The sequence below is a fragment of the Pseudophryne corroboree genome, chromosome 3 (assembly GCF_028390025.1).
Source record: "Pseudophryne corroboree isolate aPseCor3 chromosome 3, aPseCor3.hap2, whole genome shotgun sequence".
Taxonomy (NCBI): domain Eukaryota; kingdom Metazoa; phylum Chordata; class Amphibia; order Anura; family Myobatrachidae; genus Pseudophryne; species Pseudophryne corroboree.
In genome coordinates this window covers 471,323,605-471,349,711 of record NC_086446.1, presented here as the reverse complement: position 1 = coordinate 471,349,711, position 26,107 = coordinate 471,323,605, and the positions used below count along the sequence as shown (strand labels likewise).

The window sequence follows — 26,107 nt, the reverse complement described above, 5'->3', positions numbered from 1 at the left end:
TCCAGAACGAAGGCATTTTATATTACACTCTTATATACGCTCTTTATAGATTTTGCTGATAAATGAACCTTGCAGCATTTCCATCTGTTCCTAATTAGCTGTGGTTATTGTTATTGTTTTATAAAGCTAGGTTTAATTAGCCACCCAAAATATTTCTCTAGTATAAGTAAAGGGGTGTGTGTGTACTACAACCAGTTTTTACAGGAACCTCATTCCTTCCTGTTCTAATTGGATGTTACAGAGAACACTGATTTGTGGCCAGAATTCAGATTAAAGTTCTGCTGTCATTCAATTATATACATTCAATTATATACTATCCATAATATTATATACAGTATTATGTAACTAGTAGCTGATTTAGCATCCTGTTTGTCGCACTCTTGACACACCATTGCAAGGATACTGTATTTCAAAATAGATTATCCAGATTTAGGAGCCCATTAACCAATTTTCCAATACCAATACCCCTTGACTAGCTTACAGTTGTGATAAAATTTTTTTATTTATCTTCACAAATTACCATATAAAAATCACCAGGGTGGCTGAACGCTAACCAGTCTCTACAGATAAGCATATGTGTTTCTGCGTTTGGTTCCACTAATGTGGAAATAATTAAAAAAAGTAGATCAAACTTATTTAACAAATATAACTGAACATAAATTCTTTAATCATATTGGTATATGTTATGTAGGTACAACGGTACATGCTGGTAAATGTTATGTAGGTACAACGGTACATGCTGGTATATGTTATGTAGGTACAACGGTACATGCTGGTATATGTTATGTAGGTACAGTTTATAGGCTGACCAAACTATTCCTATAAATGGGACACTCATGGATTACACAGGTTCTGTGGCTGAGTAAAACCAGGTAAAATGCAGGCTTGCAGTCAGCCCAGCCACAGAACCTGTGTAATTCAATAGTGTCCTGGTTTAAAGGGATAGTATGGTAAGTCTAGTTATACAGCATCCTCATGCAAAAGTGTGGAGAAGCCACGGCCTCCAAAGCATAAGAGCAGGGGTTAATGCTGACTGTAACCCTTTAACGTTTGGGGTGAAATGATAACATACCCTGTCACCAGCAAATCCTCCTCAGCAACACTGATTTTGTTACACTGATCAATCAGCTCCTATAGTTTGTTTGAGAACCCAGGGAGTGGGAATGTAGTTCAAACAAAGAGGGGTTAAATCTACAAGATTTGTTTATGGAGCAAAGGAGACATACAAGAATTCGAGGGACAAATTAGGCCCAAGAATAAATAAGCGTCCTGGGTTTTTTAAAAGAAGGAGCCTGGGGCAGGGATTAAGGGAAAGGGGGGAGGGGGGGGGGGGGGGAATAGAGCAAGTAGCACAGTAGGGGCCTATAGGAGAAAGGGGAGGAGAGTTACCTGGGAGGTACAAAAGACCAGGAAGGCCAGGCAGGCTCCCTCTTTCATTGCTGATTAAGGATCCAAGAAGGCACCCACCATCACAGCTCCTGGAATCAAAGGAAGGCATAAGTACAATTTATATTACTAACCCCCCATGCGCTCCCCCTCTCCCAAACTGCAGGTATATACACACACTGCAGTCCCCATTCAAGCATCCATACACAGTTAGCCCAAGTTCATTTAAGACCCATCGCTGCACAAACAGCATGCCCAGGCCTAAGAGGAATGCAGCCCCCCCCCAGCGTCTCATACAAGCAGACGCACCGAAGTCCGCGGCAGCGGGCGGTACTGCACGCGGCCACGGGACCCGGCCGGGGTCGGCGAGACCTCCACCCGCTTCCCCCCTCCATACCTGGCTGGCGCGCGGCGGCCTCGAGGCAGGCTCCGGCGAGCCAACGCACAGCCCGGCGCGGGATGTGATACAGCACATCCCGTCGCTCGGCACGCAAGCCCCTCCCCTTCCGGCGCCGAGCGAACGCGTCACGCTCGGCGCCGCTCTGCAGCAGCGGCAGCCTGAAACCCCGGCTTCGGCGGTGCAGGTCCCACCGCCGGAGCACACACAGAATCCCCCCCCCGCAGCCCTAGGCACCGGCACGGACCCACAAATGAGGGGGCGCACAAACAATAGGCGGCAGCAGCAGATTGCGGCTCCGGAGGGACATGCCCCACCGCCGGAGCCCGCACGTACACCCCCCGCATCCCTGGACATGTTTAGCACGTACCCATACACGTTGGGACGTGCAAACCAGGGGCAGGCACCACCGCCGGAGCCCACATGTAACCCCCCCGCATCCCAAGGCATTAACAGCATGCACCCGCACATGATGGGGCATGCGCAGCAGCCGCATAGCACGCCTCCGGCGGGACAGGCCCCACCGCCGGAGCCATGGCATACACCCCCAGCGGCGCTGCACATGAGCAACCCGTACCCACCAATATTGGTGCGGAGCTCCCTCACACCGCACGCACTGCCAGAACAAGCGGCGTGCAGCCAGCCGCAATACGCACCGGTGCAGCAGATGGGGTGGGGGCAACAGCACACATCGCTCCCCCCCCCCCTGGTGGCAGGCAGGGCTGCACCCTCCCCCGGCCCATTACCCGCAATGGGCGAGCTGCTGGCCCACCAGCGCCCAAACCCCATGGTACCCACCCCCGTCGCAGCCCGCAGCAGCAAGCCATTACACACACCCGGGAGGAGCCCTCCACAGGGCAAACCCCCTCCAGTCATGCGGGCTGCCCCTCACCTTAGACAGCGGCCCGCAACAGCATCCGGGTCAGGCAATGGGGACAGGGAGCAGCGGAAGTTTGGGGTCAGGAGACCGCGGACAGAGCAGTAGGGCGCAGGCCCTCCAGCCGCTAGAAGGGCAGCAGCGGCACCCAGTGGAGCAGCCTCGGCCGCAACCAGCAGATACGTTACACATATCCTCTGTGAGGTTACAGGTTCCAGCCTCCATAGAAGATAGACAGCCGGCACCAGGGCCACCATCAGATCAAGTCCCGGCGGGCGCGCTGCGCGACGAGGGACAGAACGGAGCGGCAGAGATGGTCAATCGGACACCCGAGGCTTCAGGAACAGGTGAGCGAAAGTCTTTTTCTAGCAGTAGCGAATCATACACTGACTCGAGCGACTCATCTAGCTCCGCCGAAAGGCGGCGACAGTTCAGAAAATATTTTAAACGCAAAAGGAGTAGCAAGAAGCGCAGCAGGGAGGCGGGGAAGAAGGGGGACGCAGGGCCAGATTCGCAGGAGAGTATGGTGCACTGCGCTAATACAGCAATATTGAGGGGGGTTAGGCCAAAGGTAAAGGATGGTATACGTAAGGGAAAGTTCGTGGACGTCTTCGCAATGACGGAGGAAGCGAAGCGCGGTCTAAAGGCGGCTAAGGCAGCGGGCGCAAGGGAAGAGGAGGCGCGAAGAGATTACGCGCATTGGACGGAGGGTATGTATGTTTTCGCAGCATGCTACATTGAAACAAGGCCGGCCGAGGCCTTGAACATCCTCCGTTACATGCACATGATACATACCATGTACATGACGGCCAGAACAGGGGTTTGGAGGCAATATGACGAAAAATTTAGAGAAAAGCAAGAAGGGTTGAAGGTCATTAGCTTTGGGGTAAAAGACGTAGAGGTTTGGCTGGAAGTCACAAATCAGGCAACGCAACCGACAGAGCGCAGGCAGCCCTTTCTGCCAAAAGCAGGCGGTAGCGCCGCAACAAAAGGGAAATGCTACGCGTTTAATTCCCACACATGCAGCAGGGGAGCGGGTTGCCGTTACAAGCACACATGCATGCGCTGCAACGCAAATCATTCAGCCAAAGACTGCAGTCGCGCCCAAGGTAAAGGGGGGGATAAGCAAGGCGCCCTCCCCAATAAATACTGAACCGCTACAGCGTTGGCTAGGCCGCTACCCGCTAAGAGGGGAGGCGGCCTTTTTGGAAAAGGGGTTCAGGGAGGGTTTCAAGTTACCACTAGAGAGGCCAGTGTCAGCAGTAGCAAAGAGGAATTTAAAGTCAGCAAGAGATTTCCCGGAGGTGGTCAGGGCCAAAATAGACGGGGAAATACAGTTGGGGCGCATGGCTGGACCATTCCCCTCGCCGCCCCTAGAAGGGCTGTGCGTGTCACCGCTAGGGGTCGTCCCTAAGAAAGAGGCAGGAAAGTTCCGGTTGATACAGCACCTATCTTTTCCAGAGGGCGAATCAATAAACGATGCCCTAGACCCCCAGGCGTGTAGCGTATCATACCAATCGTTCGAGCAGGCGCTAGCCATGGTGCAGGGTTGCGGCGAAGGGGCGTTGCTGGCAAAAGTTGATATCGAGTCCGCGTTTCGCCTGCTACCACTCCACCCAAATTCCTTCAGGTACATGGGTTTTAAGCTAGGCGAACAATACTACATAGACAAATGCCTACCAATGGGTTGCTCTATCTCATGCGCTTTCTTCGAGAGGTTCAGCTCATTCCTAGAATGGTGCGTGAAGGCAGGGACAGGCGCGAGCGGGGTAACGCATTACTTAGACGACTTCCTGCTAATGGGCCCTAAGGGCAGCAAGGAGTGCAAGGAGCTGTTATTCTCGACGCAGGCGCTGTTCAGGCAGCTAGGGGTCCCGATAGCAGCAGAGAAGACGGAAGGGCCCACACCAAGGCTAACATTTCTAGGCATAGAGATTGACACGGAGCTTGGCCTGTGCAGACTGCCGGTTGAGAAGATAGAAAAACTGAGGGGCAGGCTGCAGGAATGCGCAGGGGCGGAAAAAGTCATGCTAAAACAGATGCAGTCGTTGTTAGGATTGTTGAATTTTGCATGCAGGGTCATTCCCATGGGCAAAGTGTTTTGTCGCAGGTTAGAGAGGGCGACCTGCGGGGTCAGGAAGGCGCGTTATAAGATACGCATATCAAGCGAGCTGAGGCAGGACATGCGGGTATGGTTGGAATTCCTAAAGGAGTTCAATGGGGTCCGAGTATGGCTGCCCGAGCCGGTGCACAGCACAGGGCTACAATTGTACACCGACGCCTCTGGGGCAGTTGGCTTTGGGGCTTACTTGGCAGGGGAATGGTGCGCGCAGCCTTGGCCGGAGGCATGGCGAGAGGCCGGGTGGACAAAAAATATGTTGCTGCTGGAGCTCTTCCCCATAGTAGTGGCGGTGGAGTTATGGGCAGACAGGTTGGCGAACAAAAGCATAGTATTCTGGTGCGATAACTTAGGGGTGGTACAGGCGATAAGCAACCAGAAAGCGGAATCGCCACAAGCGCTCAGGCTACTGAGGCACCTAGTGCTGCGCTGCTTGCAAAAGAACATAGACTTCATAGCGCGCCACGTCCCGGGGGTGGAAAATGAGATTGCGGATGCACTTTCCAGGTTCCAGTGGGATAGATTCAGGGCGCTCGCACCACAAGCCAGGTCGGAAGGTTTACACTGTCCTGATTATATCTGGCAGATTATCAAGCCGGGCTAGCAAGGCTAGCAAGAAAGGCAGTGGCACCGCGGACGCTGAGGACGTACGAGTCGGCTTTCAGCGAATGGCAGGCGTTCAGGATAGGAAAAGGAGAGGCGGGTAAGAACGCTCGCGAGGAACTGTTGGAGTACGTGTGGCAGGGGTATAGCCAGGGGAGATCTAAGGCAGCAATGACCGCAACACTCGCAGGGATAGCGTACGTCGCAAAGCTTAGAGGGGAGGAGGACCCAACAAAGTCATTTTTGTTATCAAAAGCGCTAAAAGGGTGGGCAAGGGAGCAGGCAACGCCAGGCGACGCGCGCAGGCCCATAGGGCGCCCCATGCTTAAGAACTTAATAGAAGTAGTCAGTCGCATTGCAGCGGATGAGTACGAAACAGGGCTTTTCCGCCTGGCTTTTTCCCTCGCATTCTTAGGAGCTTTCAGGGTAGGGGAGCTGGTAGCGAGCTCCAAGAGCTCAAAAGATTCGGGCCTAATGGCAGGCAACGTAGCGGTGGAAAAAGATAGGGTGCTCTGCAAAATACACAAGTCAAAAACAGATCAGTTAGGCCGGGGGCGCTGGGTAACGATAGGAAGGCAGGAAGAGCAAAGCACATGCGCAGTAACACTAGCAAGCGATTTCGAGCGGAGACGCCCGCAAGGGCCCTGGCCGCAGTGGCTAGTGCACGATAGCGGTTCACCCCTGACTAGATTCCAGTTCCAAAGCGTATTCAAGAAGGGCCTGAGGGCATTGCAGCTGCCCGTGGGGCAATACGGTACCCATTCCTTTAGGATAGGGGCGGCAACCTGCGCGGAGGCGGAGGGGCTGCCGGCAAGCGAGATCAAAAAGCTAGGCAGGTGGAAGTCGGGAGCGTACAAGGTATACTTACGCACGGAAAAGCACGACTAGAAAGCAGCGCGGCGTCTTTCGCGAAACCCAAGGCCTTAAGCTGCCCGCCATTAAAATGGGGGATTGAAGGACTTTTTCCAATTTTGCCCTCAAACAAAATGAGGTTTTGTGGTTTTCGCCTTCATTTGGGTCGCGTGAAAGTTCGCAAGCAAAGGCCGCATACAACAGGGGGTAACGTACATGTGTAATTCTGCTTTTCAGGAGGGAAAAAGAAGGACGGGAGAGTATGGATGGTCGGCCACTCGTATATTTACTGGGCCAGCAGACACAAATCAGCCGGGGATTTAGCACAAAAATGGGGGGCAGAAGTGGAATGGATAGGCATCAGGGGTTTGAGGTGGAAAGGGCTACGGGACACGTTGCTAAGGAATGAGAGGGCACACGGGATGCCAGGGAGGGTCGTAATACACCTAGGGGGCAACGATCTGGGAAAAAGCAAGGGGAGCGAGCTGATTGCGGCAATACAAGCTGACATTCAATGGCTGAAGGGAAGGTGGCCCAATACAGGGATCACTTGGTCCGATATAGTCCCAAGGGCGCAGGGGGGCCCGGGGTTAGAAAGGGTCAGAAGGAAGGTGAACAAAGCGGTAGCCCGCCTATTAACGGAAGAAGGCGATACAATCGCCAGGCATCCGTTGTTGAGGTTCGGAGAGGAGGGGCTGTTCAGGCAAGACGGAGTACACCTGACAGAGGAAGGTTTAGCTATATTCTTGGGCGACATAGCAGAAAGCGTCAGTGGAAGGCATGAGGTAGCAGGGGGTGGCGGGCCTGGGTTCTAGGAACCAGGCTATGGCGGCAAGCAGTGCTCCTCGGCGGTCTGTAGTAGCGCAACGTCGGTTGGCCGGCACTTCCCCAGATACTTGGCGAATTTGTCGTGGCCTCAAGGGCCGACACGGTCGTCATCTTAAGGGTGGACCGGTGCTATGCCAATGAGGGGAAGTGGTACCGCTCAGCTAACTTGCGCAAGGGCGGGACTTAGGTTCCGCCCCGTTGTTTAATCTAGGAGAAATTAATATGGAGGCTGTAGCCGGGGGTATGCACTGCTTTCTCGCCACCCACTTATAGAGTACCAATTCTAATCCAATCAATAAATTTGGCTGTGACCTTTTAAATCGCAATTCAGTTGTCCGAGTGGTTATTGGGGAGAAAAAGGGGGGGGGGGGGTAGGGGGTGGACGGCGAGGCCGTTAATAAAATCAATGGACGGCTTAAAGAATTCGAGGGACAAATTAGGCCCAAGAATAAATAAGCGTCCTGGGTTTTTTAAAAGAAGGAGCCTGGGGCAGGGATTAAGGGAAAGGGGGGAGGGGGGGGGGGGGGAATAGAGCAAGTAGCACAGTAGGGGCCTATAGGAGAAAGGGGAGGAGAGTTACCTGGGAGGTACAAAAGACCAGGAAGGCCAGGCAGGCTCCCTCTTTCATTGCTGATTAAGGATCCAAGAAGGCACCCACCCGCCCGCCCAAATGATAGGGCAAGAGGCCCTCGTAGTTGGGTAGTGAATGGTTAATTAGTCATGTCGGTGGTGGCACCGAAAGGCCAGTCCAGAGTTTTCAGCATCACCAGGGCGAGGGTGAGGTAACTGGAATTGAAATTAAGTGCGCCCGGTGGAGGCAACGTCAGGCCAATTCTGGCTTTAGGAATGGTCTGGCAAAAGAGGTCCAGCAGGCGCGGCAAGCAGTGCTCCTCGGCGGTCTGTAGTAGCGCAACGTCGGTTGGCCGGCACTTCCCCAGATACTTGGCGAATTTGTCGTGGCCTCAAGGGCCGACACGGTCGTCATCTTAAGGGTGGACCGGTGCTATGCCAATGAGGGGAAGTGGTACCGCTCAGCTAACTTGCGCAAGGGCGGGACTTAGGTTCCGCCCCGTTGTTTAATCTAGGAGAAATTAATATGGAGGCTGTAGCCGGGGGTATGCACTGCTTTCTCGCCACCCACTTATAGAGTACCAATTCTAATCCAATCAATAAATTTGGCTGTGACCTTTTAAATCGCAATTCAGTTGTCCGAGTGGTTATTGGGGAGAAAAAGGGGGGGGGGGGGGTAGGGGGTGGACGGCGAGGCCGTTAATAAAATCAATGGACGGCTTATGTAGTAATATATACATTTGACCTTATATACAAAGCACACTGGGTGCACAATGTAGGGGTTATGTCAGAGGTTTCCAAACCATACTTGCCTACCTTCCCGGAAGCTGCAGGAAACAACTGATTTTTGGGGTAGTCCCCCGCAGCCCTGGAATAGTAGGCGGCTACCCTGCATCCTAGTGATGCGGGTAGGATGGTGTGATAAGTTATACTTGCCTATGCTCCCTCATTCTGCAGGAGACTCCCTGAAATAGAAGCAATCTCCCAGCAACCTCCCTGATTGCACCTTAACCCCATTGTGCAGCTGTTACATTCTTGGAGGGGGAAAATAAATCACAGGTACATACATTCAAATGGGATCATCAGCGCCATTTCCCTGCATTAGTTATAAGACACGATGATCCCTATGGCTACATGCATTTTAAATAAAGTTTCTCATGGCCACTTACAGTATATGGAACCTTTTGTAAAGCACAATACACAAACAAATTCCGCAAAATATGAGTCTTTTCTTCAACAAGTAGATCTTACTAATTTTGGGGCTCATTTACATTTGGATGTAAGTCATTTTTATGACACACCTCTCAGATGTAGCAGTACACGTCCGTACTGATAAGTGTTACTTTTACATCTCCCTGAAATGTTTTTCCAAAGTAGGCAAGTATGGTTAATTACCAGCAATCACAGAACTGCTGAAAGGAAGCGTGGCTAAATGACTGGCATTACATCATTACGTTTCGCCCACTGCCACGGACCCGCAATTCGCCTGCGTTTTCCAGTATTGGGGGCACGGCCTAATGATGAGACCGTTTGGTCCGCCCCCCAATGTGACGTGCAGTGTCTCCTCTCTGGGCTTCTCCTGGAGAGGAGACTAAAAAAGTAGGTAAGTAGTCAAACTCGAGGCACCCCAATGGTCCAGGTTTTACGTATATCCATGGCTCAGAACCAGTGGAGGACTGGGCCGGGGGGCAGGGTGCCATGTATCCCCCAGGCTGCACCACCTATTAGTGTCCTGGGCTGCCTGCTCCGCACAGCCCTGGTAGTCTGGTGGGTGATGAGGCTGCGTTGTAACAGTCACTGTCGGCATTTGCGAGCAGTGGCTGCGGGGTGGGGGTTAGGGTTAGACTGCGAGAAGGAAGGGTCAGGGTTAGATTGTGGGAACTGAGGGTTGGGGGGAGTGGGTCAGTCTACTTTCCTTCAGAGTGTCGGATGCAGGATGCCGCTGTCCGTCTTCTGACTGCCGGCATTCTAAGCGCTGAGATTCTGTACCCAACGCCTACAATGTAATGGTACCTCCTATGTGTATATTACAGTCAAGATTTTGAGATCCAGACTGTGCTAAATTCATGTAAAATAGACTACTTTTAATGTGATTATCAGTGTAGGTTGAAAAACTAGTGTACTATGGGGGTCATTCCGAGTTGTTCGCTCGGTAAAAATCTTCGCATCGCAGCGATTTTCCGCTTAATGCGCATGCGCAATGTCCGCACTGCGACTGCGCCAAGTAAATTTGCTATGCAGTTAGGATTTTTACTCACGGCTTTTTCATCGTTCTGGCGATCGTAATGTGATTGACAGGAAATGGGTGTTACTGGGCGGAAACAGGCCGTTTTATGGGCGTGTGGGAAAAAACGCTACAGTTTCTGGAAAAAACGCGGGAGTGGCCGGAGAAACGGAGGAGTGTCTGGGCGAACGCTGGGTGTGTTTGTGACGTCAAACCAGGAACGACAAGCAGTGAAATGATCGCAGATGCCGAGTAAGTCTGGAGCTACTCAGAAACTGCTACGAGGTGTGTAATCGCAATATTGCGAATACATCGTTCGCAATTTTAAGATGCTAAGATTCACTCCCAGTAGGCGGCGGCTTAGCATGAGCAAATCTGCTAAAATCCGCTTGCGAGCGAACAACTCGGAATGACCACCTATATGTCACATCATATGTACATTGATCCCCTTTAGAGAACCACTCATGCACCTTCTGGTATTATTATTATTATTATTATTATCCTTTATTTATATGGCGCCACAAGGGTTCCGCAGCGCCCAATTACAGAGTACATATGCACATAATCAAAACAGGAAAACAGTGACTTACAGTTGAAGACAATATAGGACAAGTACAGGGTAACTAAGCATAACTACACCAGTAAACAACATAGAGATAAGTTCCAGGTGGCCAAAAAACTGCGGGATCTTGGCAGTTGAGAATTATTAAAGTAAGAAAAGTATAAGCACATGAGGGAAGAGGGCCCTACTCGTGAGAGCTTACATTCTAAAGGGGAGGTATAATTCAAAATATGCATTAAAACATGTATTCCACTGTATATTTCTCTTTTTTTCCATTTAAATTTGTTTTCATTATTTCTATTCAAGCAAATATTTCTTATAAACAATGACCATTACAATTTGTAAAAAGCAGTATTTATATTTGATAATAAGAATTTACTTACCGATAATTCTATTTCTCGGAGTCCGTAGTGGATGCTGGGGTTCCTGAAAGGACCATGGGGAATAGCGGCTCCGCAGGAGACAGGGCACAAAAAAGTAAAGCTTTTACCAGATCAGGTGGTGTGCACTGGCTCCTCCCCCTATGACCCTCCTCCAGACTCCAGTTAGGTACTGTGCCCGGACGAGCGTACACAATAAGGGAGGCAATTTGAATCCCGGGTAAGACTCATACCAGCCACACCAATCACACCGTACAACTTGTGATCTAAACCCAGTTAACAGTATGATAACAGAAAGAGCCTCTTAAAGATGGCTCCTTAACAATATAACCCGAATTTGTTAACAATAACTATGTACAGTATTGCAGATAATCCGCACTTGGGATGGGCGCCCAGCATCCACTACGGACTCCGAGAAATAGAATTATCGGTAAGTAAATTCTTATTTTCTCTATCGTCCTAAGTGGATGCTGGGGTTCCTGAAAGGACCATGGGGATTATACCAAAGCTCCCAAACGGGCGGGAGAGTGCGGATGACTCTGCAGCACCGAATGAGAGAATTCCAAGTCCTCTTTTGCCAGGGTATCAAATTTGTAGAATTTTACAAACGTGTTTTCCCCCGACCACGTAGCTGCTCGGCAGAATTGTAATGCCGAGACCCCTCGGGCAGCCGCCCAAGATGAGCCCACCTTCCTTGTGGAATGGGCCTTAACAGATTTAGGCTGTGGCAGGCCTGCCACAGAATGAGCAAGTTGAATTGTGTTACAAATCCAACGAGCAATCGTCTGCTTAGAAGCAGGGGCACCCAACTTGTTGTGTGCATATAGTATCAACAGCGAGTCAGATTTTCTGACTTCAGCCGTCCTAGAAATGTATATTTTTAAGGCTCTGACAACGTCCAACAACTTGGAGTCCTCCAAGTCGCCAGTGGCCGCAGGCACCACAATAGGTTGGTTCAGGTGAAACGCTGATACCACCTTAGGGAGAAAATGCGGACGAGTCCTCAGTTCTGCCCTATCCGAATGGAAGATTAGATAAGGGCTTTTATAAGATAAAGCCGCCAATTCAGATACTTTCCTGGCGGAAGCCAGGGCCAGTAACATAGTCACTTTCCATGTGAGATATTTAAAATCCACCTTTTTCAATGGTTCAAACCAATGGGATTTGAGGAAATCTAAAACTACATTTAGATCCCACGGTGCCACCGGAGGCACCACAGGAGGCTGTATATGCAGTACTCCTTTAACAAAAGTCTGTACCTCAGGAACTGAGGCCAATTCTTTTTGGAAGAATATTGACAGGGCCGAAATTTGAACCTTAATAGATCTCAATTTGAGACCCATAGACAATCCTGATTGTAGGAAATGTAGGAAACGACCCAGTTGAAATTCCTCCGTCGGAACACTCCGATCCTCGCACCACGCGACATATTTTCGCCAAATGCGGTGATAATGTTTCGCGGTGACTTCCTTCCTTGCCTTAATCAAGGTAGGAATGACTTCTTCTGGAATGCCTTTCCCTTTTAGGATCTGGCGTTCAACCGCCATGCCGTCAAACGCAGCCGCGGTAAGTCTTGAAAGAGACAGGGACCCTGTTGTAGCAGGTCCCTTCTCAGAAGTAGAGGGCACGGGTCGTCCGTGACCAACTCTTGAAGTTCCGGGTACCAAGTCCTTCTTGGCCAATCCGGAGCCACTAGTATTGTTCTTACTCCTCTTCACCGTATAATCTTCAATACCTTTGGTATGAGAGGCAGAGGAGGAAACACATATACTGATTTGTACACCCAAGGTGTTACCAGTGCGTCCACAGCTATTGCCTGTGGATCTCTTGACCTGGCGCAATACTTGTCCAGTTTCTTGTTGAGGCGAGACGCCATCATGTCTACCATTGGTCTTTCCCAACAGTTTATTAGCATGTGGAAGACTTCTGGATGAAGACCCCCCTCTCCCGGGTGAATATCGTGTCTGCTGAGGAAGTCTGCTTCCCAGTTTCCACGCCCGGGAAGAACACTGCTGACAGTGCTATTACGTGATTCTCCGCCCAGCGAAGAATCTTGGCAGCTTCTGCCATTGCACTCCTGCTTCTTGTGCCGCCCTGTCTGTTTACATGGGCGACCGCCGTGATGTTGTCCGACTGAATCAACACCGGTTTTCCTTGCAGGAGTGGTTCCGCCTGGCTTAGAGCATTTTAGATTGCTCTTAGTACCAGAATGTTTATGTGAAGAGACTTTTCCAGGTTCGTCCATACCCCCTGGAAGTTTCTTCCTTGTGTGACTGCTCCCCAACCTCTCAGGCTGGCGTCCGTGGTCACCAGGATCAAATCCTGTATGCCGAATCTGCGGCCCTCCAATAGATGAGCCTTTTGCAACCACCACAGAAGATATACCCTTGTCCTTGGCGACAGGGTTATTCGCAGGTGCATCTGAGGATGCGACCCTGACCATTTGTCCAACAGATCCCTTTGGAAAATTGTTGCATGGAATCTGCCGAATGGAATTGCTTCGTAAAAAGCCACCATTTTTCCCAGGACTCTTGTGCATTGATGTACAGACACCTTTCCTGGTTTTAGGAGGTTCCTGACAGGTCGGATAACTCCTTGGCTTTTTTCTCGGGAAGAAAAACCTTTTTCTGAACCGTGTCCAGAATCATCCCTAGGAACAGCAGACGTATCGTCGGAAAACAGCTGCGATTCTTGGAATATTTAGAATCCAGTCGTGCCGTCGAAGAACTACTTTAGATAGTGCTCTTCCGACCTCCAACTGTTCTCTGGAACTTGCCCTTTTTAGGTCGTGCAAGTAAGGGATAATTTAGATGCCTTTTTTCTTTGAAGAAACATCTTTTCGGCCATTACCTTGGTAAAAAGGCCCGGGGTGCCGTGGATAATTCAAACGGCATCGTCTGAAACTGATATTGACAGTTCTGTACCACGAACCAGAGGTACCCTTGATGAGAAGGAAAAAATTTGGACATGGAGGTAATCCTTGATGTCCAGGGACACCATATAGTCCCCTTTTTTCCGGTTCGCTATCACTGCTCTGAGTGACTTTATCTCGATTTGAACCTTTTATGTAAGTGTTCAAAACATATTAGATTTAGACTATGTGTCACCAAGCCGTCTGGCTTCAGTACCACAATATAGTGTGGAAAAATAATACCCTTTTCCTTGTCGTAGGAGGGGTACTTTGATTATCACCTGCTGGATATACAGCTTGTGAATTGTTTCCAATGCTGCCTCCCTGTCGGAGGGAGCCGTTGGTAAAGCAGACTTCAGGAACCTGCGAGGAGAAGATGTCTCGACTCTCCAATCTTTACCCCTGGGATAATACTCGTACGATCTAGGGGTCAACTTGCGAGTGATCCCACTGCGCCCTGAGACTCTTGAGACTACCCCCCCACCTTGAGTCCGCTTGCACGGCCCCAGCGTCATGCTGAGGACTTGGCAGACGCGGTGGAGGGCTTCTTTTCCTGGGAAAGGGCTGCCTGCTGCAGTCTACTTCCCTTACCTCTATGTCTGGGCAGATATGACTGGCCTTTTGCCTGCATGCCCTCATGGGAAAGGAAAGATTGAGGCTGAAAAGACGGTGTCTTTTTTAGCTGAGATGTAACTTGGGGTAAAAAAGGTTGGATTTCCCAGCTGTTGCTGTGGTCCCCAGGTCCGATGGACCGACCCCCAAATAACTCCTTCCCTTTATACAGCAATACTTCCATCTGCCGTATGGGATCTGTATCACCTGACCACTGTCGTGTCCCTGACATCTTCTGGGAGATATGGACAACGCACTTATCTTGATGCCAGAGAGCAAATATCCCTCTGTGCATCTCACATACATATATATAGAATGCATCCTATTAAATGCTCTACATGAATAAAATATTTTCAGTCAGGGAAACCGACCAAGCCAACCCAGCACTGCATCTCCAGGCTGATGGCGATCGCTGGTCGCAGTATAACCACCGTATGTGTGTATATACTTTTTAGGATATTTTTCCAGCTTCCTATCAGCTGGCTCCTTGAGGGCGGCCGTATCTGGAGACGGTAACGCCACTTGATAAGCGTGTGAGCGCCTTATCACCCTAAGGGGTGTTTCCCAATGTACCCTAATTTCTGGCGGGAAAGGGTATAACGCCAATATTTGCTATCGGGGTAACCCTACGCATCATCACACACTTCATTTTATTTTATCTGATTCAGGAAAAACTACAGGTAGTTTTTTCACTCCCACATAATACCCTTTCTTGTGGTACTTGTAGTATCAGAAACACGTAACACCTCCTTCATTGCCCTTAACGTGTGGCCCTAATGAGAAATACGTTTGTTTATTCACCGTCGACACTGTATTCAGTGTCCGTGTCTGTGTCTGTGTCGACCGACTGAGGTAAATGGGCGTTTTTAAAACCCCTGACGGTGTTTCTGAGACGCCTGGACCGGTCCTAATAGATTGTCGGCCGTCTCATGTCGTCAACCGACCTTGCAGCGTGTTGACATTCTCACGTAATTCTCTAAATAAGCCATCCATTCCGGTGTCGACTCCCTAGAGAGTGACATCACCATTACAGGCAATTTCTCCGCCTCCTCACCAACATCGTCCTCATACATGTCGACACACACGTACCGACACACAGCACACACACCGGGAATGCTCTGACAGAGGACAGGACCCACTAGCCCTTTGGGGAGACAGAGGGAGAGTCTGCCAGCACACACCAAAAACGCTATAATTATATAGGGACAACCTTATATAAGTGTTTCTCCCTTATAGCATCTTTTATATATATACAATATCGCCAAAATCAGTGCCCCCCCTCTCTGTTTTAACCCTGTATCTGTAGTGCAGTGCAGGGGAGAGCCTGGGAGCCTTCTCTCCATCTTTTCTGTGAGAGAAAATGGCGCTGTGTGCTGAGGAGATAGGCCCCGCCCCTTTTACGGCGGGCTCGTCTCCCGCTATTTTTGAAGTTAGGCAGGGGTTAAATATCTCCATATAGCCTCTGTGGGCTATATGTGAGGTATTTTTTGCCTCTAATAAGGTTTTTATTTGCCTCTCAGAGCGCCCCCCCCAGCGCTCTGCACCCTCAGTGACTGTTGTGTGAAGTGTGCTGAGAGGAAAATGGCGCACAGCTGCAGTGCTGTGCGCTACCTTTATGAAGACTCAGGAGTCTTCAGCCGCCGATTTTGGACCTCTTCTCTCTTCAGCGTCTGCAAGGGGGCCGGCGGCGCGGCTCCGGTGACCATCCAGGCTGTACCTGTGATCGTCCCTCTGGAGCTAGTGTCCAGTAGCCAAGCAGCAAATCCACTCTGCACGCAGGTGAGTTCACTACTTCTCCCCTAAGTCCCTCGTTGCAGTGATCCTGTTGCCAGCAGGACTCACTGTAAAGTAAAAAACCTAAGCTAAACTTTCTCTAAGCAGCTCTTTAGGAGAGCCACCTAGATTGCACCCTTCTCGTTCGGGCACAAAATCTAACTGGAGTCTGGAGGAGGGTCATAGGGGGAGGAGCCAGTGCACACCACCTGATCTGGTAAAAGCTTTACTTTTTTGTGCCCTGTCTCCTGCGGAGCCGCTATTCCCCATGGTCCTTTCAGGAACCCCAGCATCCACTTAGGACGATAGAGAAAGTATCTTACAGCTACATTGATTGGATTTATTCTATGTAATTGAATGGACATATGTGACATTGAACATTTTAGCTGTTTGTATGGGATGCAGTTATGTGACCGGCGATCAGGAAACCGCTGGTCACAATACCTCCCCTACATCCCACACCCTCACAATCCTGACGGTCGGCATGTCCACCAACAGGGACTATTCTCACTCGTGGGTGTCCACGACTCCCACAGAGTGAGAATAGAACACGTGGTGACCGCAGGTTGCCCCTGAACCCGCAAGGGGCTTGTTGCCAACGCCCCCCCATTCCTCCCCTCCCCCGGCAATCTGTGGATGAGATCCCGGTGTTGGGATGCTGACCACCGGGATCGCGGGCACCGGTAACCCTATACACACCCAAACATTCAGTATATAATTTACACTATATAAATAAGCATACCACACCCGTTTGTATCGGGGTGGTGATGACAGGTTATAGTGCTATGGATTGTTTGAGGAAGGGGGCCCCAAATCGGTGTCTTGCTTAGGGCCCCATGTGGTCTAAATCCGCCTCTGCAGGGCATTATTTGTTTCACCTACTGTACGACATTCTAATCTTAAAATGTATCCATTACTTCTGCATGTGTACTATGCAGTGGCGGTGTCCGGTCTGTCTTCATGCAATTTAATGATGAGCCTTTATTTATGGACCAGTGCTCTAGACCTGCCACCTAGGCTAAAAGTTGGCAGCCAGTCCCTGCTCAGCACAGATGGTTTATTCAAATTGACTGATGTATTTCTTAGGTCACCTGTGGCCAAACATTGATATACAGAAAAATGAACTGTTGGGGTGCCTTGAGGACCGCGTTTAAACTTTAGTTACCATGTATCTGGGTTATACAATAGGGTCTAAATTTTTTACTGATGAAGCTATTTGCTCCTATAAAGGAAGCATGAGAATTCTAACTATATGAAGTTATTTCTCTGACAATTACAAGTAACTTCATGTTGTTAGAATTCTCATACTTCCTATGCAATAGCAGATATCTCCATCAGTAAGATGCATGCTACCAGTGTAAAAGGTTGTGGATTCTAATCCTGGATATGACACTTGCAAATTAATTGTCAGAGAAATAATCAGCATTGTGAGTGACTGAGCAGATCTATGTAGGGTGTGGCTGGACCCCTACATAGATCTCCTAAAGCAATGGTTTTGTAGTAGCTTCATATAGTTTGATTCTGTAGGCTTGCTATGCAGGAGCAAATTTTATATATATATATATATATATATATATATATATATATCCACATAGCGGGGGGACACCGATATTTTTCTTGCCTCCAGACAACTGGGACAAACTTACGCCACTGGCTCCTACCCTCTTTTCTCAGCAGATGCAAACTACAGCTGCACCAGGTGTGTGGAGCGGTAGAATGATCTGTACAGGTGCACTGCGCAAAAGTGCCTGTCCCACATGAAAGTACAACCCTCCCACTTCAAAAACCAACCATATTATTAAATTAAATGTTTATGCGTCCTAAAATATGTCTCCATTTCTTATTTATGTCTTAACTTAATTATTAAAGTTAAGAGACATTTTGACATGTGGAAGTTTCATGGAAAGTAATCACATATCAGAATGGGACTTTGTATAGCAGCTCAGACTATGGGGCCCATTAATCAAAGTATATTTGTGGCTGTATCCCCGAAAACACCCGCTTTCATGGATTAGCCGCAAATATTAGGTATCTCCTGAACTGTAGGAGGGACAGCAGTAGAAATCTCCAATAGCTGTTGCGATCCCTCCATTGCTGCCCTCATCCACATCCGCATCCCCCATAGGTTTATTTACCACTATCCAGAATGCGAAGCATTCCCGATATTGTTCACCTGAAAATGGCGTTAGCCTATTGTAGCCAATGGCTACAGATCGCACTTGTGGCCCAGCAGAGAGTTCAGAGCTGACCGAGCATGCAGTCAGAGCCAGAGACATCACTGGTAGCAGTGACACCCGGTGCAGACTCTGGACTCCAAAAGTCCTTTAATACATTTAAGTGAAACTAAAATACTGTGAAAAGGGTGTGAAAACACCCCATTTCACATTATATTAGTAAATAAATTGTTGATTAATATGCCCAACTTGTTTCTCTGAAAGGACATGGTTTGTGAATCTTCTTAAAGGAAAACAGGTGGACTAATCAATATTAGTCCACCTACAGGTTCTATCAATATTTTTTAACATGGAGTATGTCACGCAAACTCCATTGGTGAGACCTTTGGAAATAGCTCTAAGCATTAGTTGTGCCTTGCGAAGGTCTGGAGTCCTTGTCAATGACATCAAAATAAATGATTAGTCTTACGTGTTATGCAGGAATGTTGACGGGTTTCTCAGATTCCAATTTTTGGATTGACCAAAAATGCCCACAAGTTTTCCGTCACAGGTCCAGAGCTTGGCTGTACGATCTGAGGAGCCGCTGATGATAAATTGATCTGTCCCAAACATGAAATGTTCCATGCCCACCACTGTGCTGTCATGTGCAGACCAGGAGAAGAGTAATGGTGGTCTCTTCTCCTCTTCCTGGAACAGGAATCAGTCAAAGATATTAGATTGGGTTAGAGGTATGGGGGTAATTCCAAGTTGATCGCAGCAGGATTTTTTTTAGCAATTGGGCAAAACCATGTGCACTACAGGGGAGGCAGATATAACATGTGCAGAAAGAGTTAGATTTGGGTGGGTTATTTTGTTTCTGTGCAGGGTAAATACTGGCTGCTTTATTTTTACACTGCAAATTAGATTGCAGATTGAACACACCCCGCCCAAATCTAACTCTCTCTGCACATGTTATATCTGCCTCCCCTGCAGTGCACATGGTTTTGCCCAATTGCTAAAAAAAAATCCTGCTGCGATCAACTTGGAATTACCCCCTTATTGGTGTTCTATACAATGGTAAACCCTTCCATAGATTATTGTTTTATAGTATTATATATATATATATATATATATATAATAAGAATTTACTTACCGATAATTCTATTTCTCATAGTCCGTAGTGGATGCTGGGGACTCCGAAAGGACCATGGGGAATAGCGGCTCCGCAGGAGACTGGGCACAAAAGTAAAAAGCTTTAGGACTACCTGGTGTGCACTGGCTCCTCCCCCTATGACCCTCCTCCAAGCCTCAGTTAGGATACTGTGCCCGGACGAGCGTACACAATAAGGAAGGATTTTGAATCCCGGGTAAGACTCATACCAGCCACACCAATCACACCGTACAACTTGTGATCTGAACCCAGTTAACAGCATGATAACAGAAGGAGCCTCTGAAAAGATGGCTCACAACAACAATAACCCGATTTTGTAACAATAACTATGTACAAGTAATGCAGACAAACCGCACTTGGGATGGGCACCCAGCATCCACTACGGACTATGAGAAATAGAATTATCGGTAAGTAAATTCTTATTTTCTCTAACGTCCTAGTGGATGCTGGGGACTCCGAAAGGACCATGGGGATTATACCAAAGCTCCCAAACGGGCGGGAGAGTGCGGATGACTCTGCAGCACCGAATGAGAGAACTCCAGGTCCTCCTCAGCCAGGGTATCAAATTTGTAGAATTTAGCAAACGTGTTTGCCCCTGACCAAGTAGCTGCTCGGCAAAGTTGTAAAGCCGAGACCCCTCGGGCAGCCGCCCAAGATGAGCCCACTTTCCGTGTGGAATGGGCTTTAACAGATTTTGGTTGTGGCAGGCCTGCCACAGAATGTGCAAGCTGAATTGTACTACAAATCCAACAAGCAATCGTCTGCTTAGAAGCAGGAGCACCCAGCTTATTGGGTGCATACAGGATAAACAGCGAATCAGATTTTCTGACTCCAGCCGTCCTGGAAACATACATTTTCAGGGCCCTGACTACGTCCAGCAACTTGGAATCCTCCAAGTCCCTAGTAGCCGCAGGCACCACAATAGGCTGGTTCAAGTGAAAAGCTGAAACCACCTTAGGGAGAAATTGAGGACGAGTCCTCAATTCTGCCCTGTCCGTATGAAAAATTAGGTAAGGGCTTTTATAGGATAAAGCCGCCAATTCTGAGACACGCCTGGCTGAAGCCAGGGCTAATAGCATTACCACTTTCCATGTGAGATATTTTAAGTCCACAGTGGTGAGTGGTTCAAACCAATGTGATTTTAGGAATCCCAAAACTACATTGAGATCCCAAGGTGCCACTGGAGGCACAAAAGGAGGCTGTATATGCAGTACTCCCTTGACAAACGTCTGAACTTCAGGAACAGAAGCCAGTTCTTTTTGGAAGAATATTGACAGGGCCGAAATTTGAACCTTAATGGACCCTAATTTGAGGCCCATAGACAGTCCTGTTTGCAGGAAATGCAGGAAACGACCCAGTTGAAATTCCTCTGTAGGGGCCTTCCTGGCCTCGCACCACGCAACATATTTACGCCAAATACGGTGATAATGTTGTACGGTTACATCCTTCCTGGCTTTGATCAGGGTAGGGATGACTTCATCCGGAATGCCTTTTTCCTTCAGGATCCGGCGTTCAACCGCCATGCCGTCAAACGCAGCCGCGGTAAGTCTTGGAACAGACATGGTCCCTGCTGGAGCAGGTCCTTTCTTAGAGGTAGAGGCCACGGGTCTTCCGTGAGCATCTCTTGAATTTCCGGGTACCAAGTCCTTCTTGGCCAATCCGGAGCCACGAGTATAGTCTTTACTCCTCTCCTTCTTATGATTCTCAGTACTTTTGGTATGAGAGGAAGAGGAGGGAACACATACACTGACTGGTACACCCACGGTGTTACCAGAGCGTCCACAGCTATTGCCTGAGGGTCCCTTGACCTGGCGCAATATCTGTCCAGTTTTTTGTTGAGGCGGGACGCCATCATGTCCACCTTTGGTTTTTTCCAACGGTTCACAATCATGTGGAAGACTTCTGGGTGAAGTCCCCACTCCCCCGGGTGAAGATCGTGTCTGCTGAGGAAGTCTGCTTCCCAGTTGTCCACTCCCGGAATGAACACTGCTGACAGTGCTATCACATGATTCTCCGCCCAGCGAAGAATCCTTGCCACTTCCATCATTGCCCTCCTGCTTCTTGTGCCGCCCTGTCTGTTTACGTGGGCGACTGCCGTGATGTTGTCCGACTGGATCAACACCGGCTGACCCTGAAGCAGAGGTCTTGCCTGACTTAGGGCATTGTAAATGGCCCTTAGTTCCAGGATATTTATGTGAAGTGACGTTTCCATGCTTGACCACAAGCCTTGGAAATTTCTTCCCTGTGTGACTGCTCCCCAGCCTCTCAGGCTGGCATCCGTGGTCACCAGGACCCAATCCTGAATGCCGAATCTGCGGCCCTCTAGGAGATGAGCACTCTGTAACCACCACAGGAGAGACACCCTTGTCCTTGGAGACAGGGTTATCCGCTGATGCATTTGAAGATGCGATCCGGACCATTTGTCCAGCAGATCCCACTGAAAAGTTCTTGCGTGGAATCTGCCGAATGGAATCGCTTCGTAAGAAGCCACCATCTTTCCCAGGACCCTTGTGCATTGGTGTACTGACACTTGGCCTGGTCTTAGGAGGTTCCTGACTAGGTCGGATAACTCCTTGGCTTTCTCCTCCGGGAGAAACACCTTTTTCTGTACTGTGTCCAGAATCATCCCTAGGAACAGCAGACGTGTCGTCGGAATCAGCTGCGATTTTGGAATATTTAGAATCCATCCGTGCTGTCGTAGTACTACTTGAGATAGTGCTACTCCGACCTCTAACTGTTCTCTGGACCTTGCCCTTATCAGGAGATCGTCCAAGTAAGGGATAATTAAGACGCCTTTTCTTCGAAGAAGAATCATCATTTCGGCCATTACCTTGGTAAAGACCCGGGGTGCCGTGGACAATCCAAACGGCAGCGTCTGAAACTGATAGTGACAGTTCTGTACCACAAACCTGAGGTACCCTTGGTGAGAAGGGCAAATTGGGACATGGAGGTAAGCATCCTTGATGTCCAGAGACACCATATAGTCCCCTTCTTCCAGGTTCGCTAACACTGCACTGAGTGACTCCATCTTGAACTTGAACCTTTTTATGTAAGTGTTCAAGGATTTCAGATTTAAAATGGGTCTCACCGAGCCGTCCGGCTTCGGTACCACAAACAGCGTGGAATAATACCCCTTTCCCTGTTGTAGGAGGGGTACCTTGATTATCACCTGCTGGGAATACAGCTTGTGAATGGCTTCCAATACCGCCTCCCTGTCGGGGGGAGACGTTGGTAAAGCAGACTTCAGGAACCGGCGAGGGGGAGACGTCTCGAATTCCAATTTGTACCCCTGAGATACTACCTGCAGGATCCAGGGGTCCACTTGCGAGTGAGCCCACTGCGCGCTGAAATTCTTGAGACGGGCCCCCACCGTGCCTGAGTCCGCTTGTAAGGCCCCAGCGTCATGCTGAGGACTTGGCAGAAGCGGGGGAGGGCTTCTGTTCGTGGGAAGAGGCTGCCTGCTGCAGTCTTTTTCCCCTTCCTCTGCCCCGGGGCAGATATGAGTGGCCTTTTGCCCGCTTGCCCTTATGGGGACGAAAGGACTGAGCCTGAAAAGACGGTATCTTTTTCTGCTGCGAGGTGACTTGGGGTAAAAAGGTGGATTTTCCAGCCGTTGCCGTGGCCACCAGGTCCGATAGACCGACCCCAAATAACTCCTCCCCTTTATACGGCAATACTTCCATATGCCGTTTGGAATCCGCATCACCTGACCACTGTCGTGTCCATAATCCTCTTCTGGCAGAAATGGACATCGCACTTACTCTTGATGCCAGAGTGCAAATATCCCTCTGTGCATCTCGCATATATAGAAATGCATCCTTTAAATGCTCTATAGTCAATAATACACTGCTCAAAAAAATAAAGGGAACACTAAAATAACACATCCTAGATCTGAATGAATGAAATATTCTTATTAAATACTTTGTTCTTTACATAGTTGAATATGCTGACAACAAAATCACACAAAAATTATCAATGGAAATCAAAATTTATTAACCCATGGAGGTCTGGATTTGGAGTCACCCTCAAAATTAAAGTGGAAAAACACACTACAGGCTGATCCAACTTTGATGTAATGTCCTTAAAACAAGTCAAAATGAGGCTCAGTACTGTGTGTGGCCTCCACTTGCCTGTATGACCTCCCTACAACCCACACAAGTGGCTCAGGTAGTGCAGCTCATCCAGGATGGCACATCAATGCGAGCTGTGGCAAGAAGGTTTGCTGTGTCTGTCAGCGTAGTGTCCAGAGCATGGAGGCGCTACCAGGAGACAGGCCAGTACATCAGGAGATGTGGAGGAGGTCGTAGGAGGGCAACAACCCAGCAGCAGGACCGCTACCTCCGCCTTTGTGCAAGGAGGAACAGGAGAAACACTGCCAGAGCCCTGCAAAATGACCTCCAGTAAGCCACAAATGTGCATGTGTCTACTCAAACAATCAGAAACAGACTCCATGAGGGTGGTATGAGGGCCCGACGCCCACAGGTGGGGGTTGTGCTTACAGCCCAACACTGTGCAGAACGTTTGGCATTTGCCAGAGAACACCAAGATTGCAAATTCGCCACTGGCGCCCTGTGCTCTTCACAGATGAATGCAGGTTCTCACTGAGCACATGTGACAGACGTGATAGAGCTTGGAGACGCCAAGGAGAACGTTCTGCTGCCTGCAACATCCTCCAGCATGACAGGTTTGGCAGTGGGTCAGTAATGGTGTGGGGTGGCATTTCTTTGGGGGGCCGCACAGCCCTCCATGTGCTCGCCAGAGGTAGCCTGACTGCCATTAGGTACCGAGATGAGATCCTCAGACCCCTTGTAAAACCATATGCTGGTGCGGTTGGCCCTGGGTTTCTCCTAATGCAAGACAATGCTAGACCTCATGTGGCTGGAATGTGTCAGCAGTTCCTGCAAGACGAAGGCATTGATGCTATGGACTGGCCCGCCCGTTCCCCAGACCTGAATCCAATTAAGCACATCTGGGACATCATGTCTCGCTCCATCCACCAATGCCACGTTGCACCACAGACTGTCCAGGAGTTGGCGGATGCTTTAGTCCAGGTCTGGGAGGAGATCCCTCAGGAGACCATCCGCCACCTCATCAGGAGCATGCCCAGGCATTGTAGGGAGGTCATACAGGCACGAGGAGGACACAGACACTACTGAGCATCATTTTGACTTGTTTTAAGGACATTAAAGTTGGATCAGCCTGTAGTGTGTTTTTCCACTTTAATTTTGAGGGTGACTCCAAATCCAGACCTCCATGGGTTAATAAATTTGATTTCCATTGATAATTTTTGTGTGATTTTGTTGTCAGCACATTCAACTATGTAAAGAACAAAGTATTTAATAAGAATATTTCATTCATTCAGATCTAGGATGTGTTATTTTAGTGTTCCCTTTATTTTTTTGAGCAGTGTATATTGTCCCTGTCTAGGGTATCAATATTTTCAGTCAGGGAATCCGACCAAGCCACCCCAGCACTGCACATCCAGGCTGAGGCGATTGCTGGTCGCAGTATAATACCAGTATGTGTGTATATACTTTTAAGGATATTTTCCAGCTTTCTATCAGCTGGTTCCTTGAGGGCGGCCGTATCTGGGGACGGTAACGCCACTTGTTTTGATAAGCGTGTGAGCGCCTTATCTACGCTAGGGGGTGTTTCCCAACGCGCCCTAACCTCTGGCGGGAAAGGGTATAATGCCAATAACTTTTTAGAAATTAGCAGTTTTTTATCGGGGGAAACCCACGCTTCATCACACACCTCATTTAATTCATCTGATTCGGGAAAAACTACGGGTAGTTTTTTCACACCCCACATAATACCCTTTTTTGTGGTACTTGTAGTATCAGAAATGTTCAAAACCTCCTTCATTGCCGTGATCATGTAACGTGTGGCCCTACTGGAAAATACGTTTGTTTCCTCACCGTCGACACTGGAGTCAGTGTCCGTGTCTGGGTCTGTGTCGACCACCTGAAGTAACGGGCGCTTTAGAGCCCCTGACGGTGTTTGAGACGCCTGTACAGGTATTAACTGATTTGCCGGCTGTCTCATGTCGTCAACAGTCTTTTGTAAAGTGCTGACACTATCACGTAATTCTTTCCAGAAGACCATCCAGTCAGGTGTCGACTCCCTAGGGGGTGACATCACTAACACAGGCAATTGCTCCGCCTCCACATCATTTTCCTCCTCATACATGTCGACACAACGTACCGACACACAGCACACACACAGGGAATGCTCTGATAGAGGACAGGACCCCACTAGCCCTTTGGGGAGACAGAGGGAGAGTTTGCCAGCACACACCAGAGCGCTATATATATACAGGGATAACCTTATATAAGTGTTTTTCCCTAATATAGCTGCTGTATATATTTATATGCCAATTTAGTGCCCCCCCTCTCTTGTTTTACCCTGTTTCTGTAGTGCAGGACTGCAGGGGAGAGTCAGGGAGCCTTCCTCCAACGGAGCTGTGAGGAAAAAATGGCGCCAGTGTGCTGAGGAGATAGGCTCCGCCCCTTTTTCGGCGGCCTTTCTCCCGCTTTTTTATGTAAAAATAGGCAGGGGTTAAATACATCCATATACCCCAGGAGCTATATGTGATGTATTTTTTGCCAAAAAAGGTGTTTTTATTGCGTCTCAGGGCGCCCCCCCCAGCGCCCTGCACCCTCAGTGACCGGAGTGTGAAGTGTGCTGAG

The 26,107-nt window shown here is 49.1% G+C and overlaps 1 protein-coding gene across 1 annotated transcript in view; it reads right to left on the bottom strand.

Annotated features, from left to right (window-relative positions):
* Positions 1–26,107, bottom strand: part of LOC135056050 (WD repeat-containing protein on Y chromosome-like) — a 242,493-nt gene that overhangs the window by 73,540 nt on the left and 142,846 nt on the right. Inside the window, exon 17 of the mRNA XM_063960774.1 lies at positions 18,738–18,955. Within this exon, the coding sequence (XP_063816844.1) occupies positions 18,738–18,955 (218 nt within the window). The remainder of the gene's footprint in view (positions 1–18,737; positions 18,956–26,107) is intronic.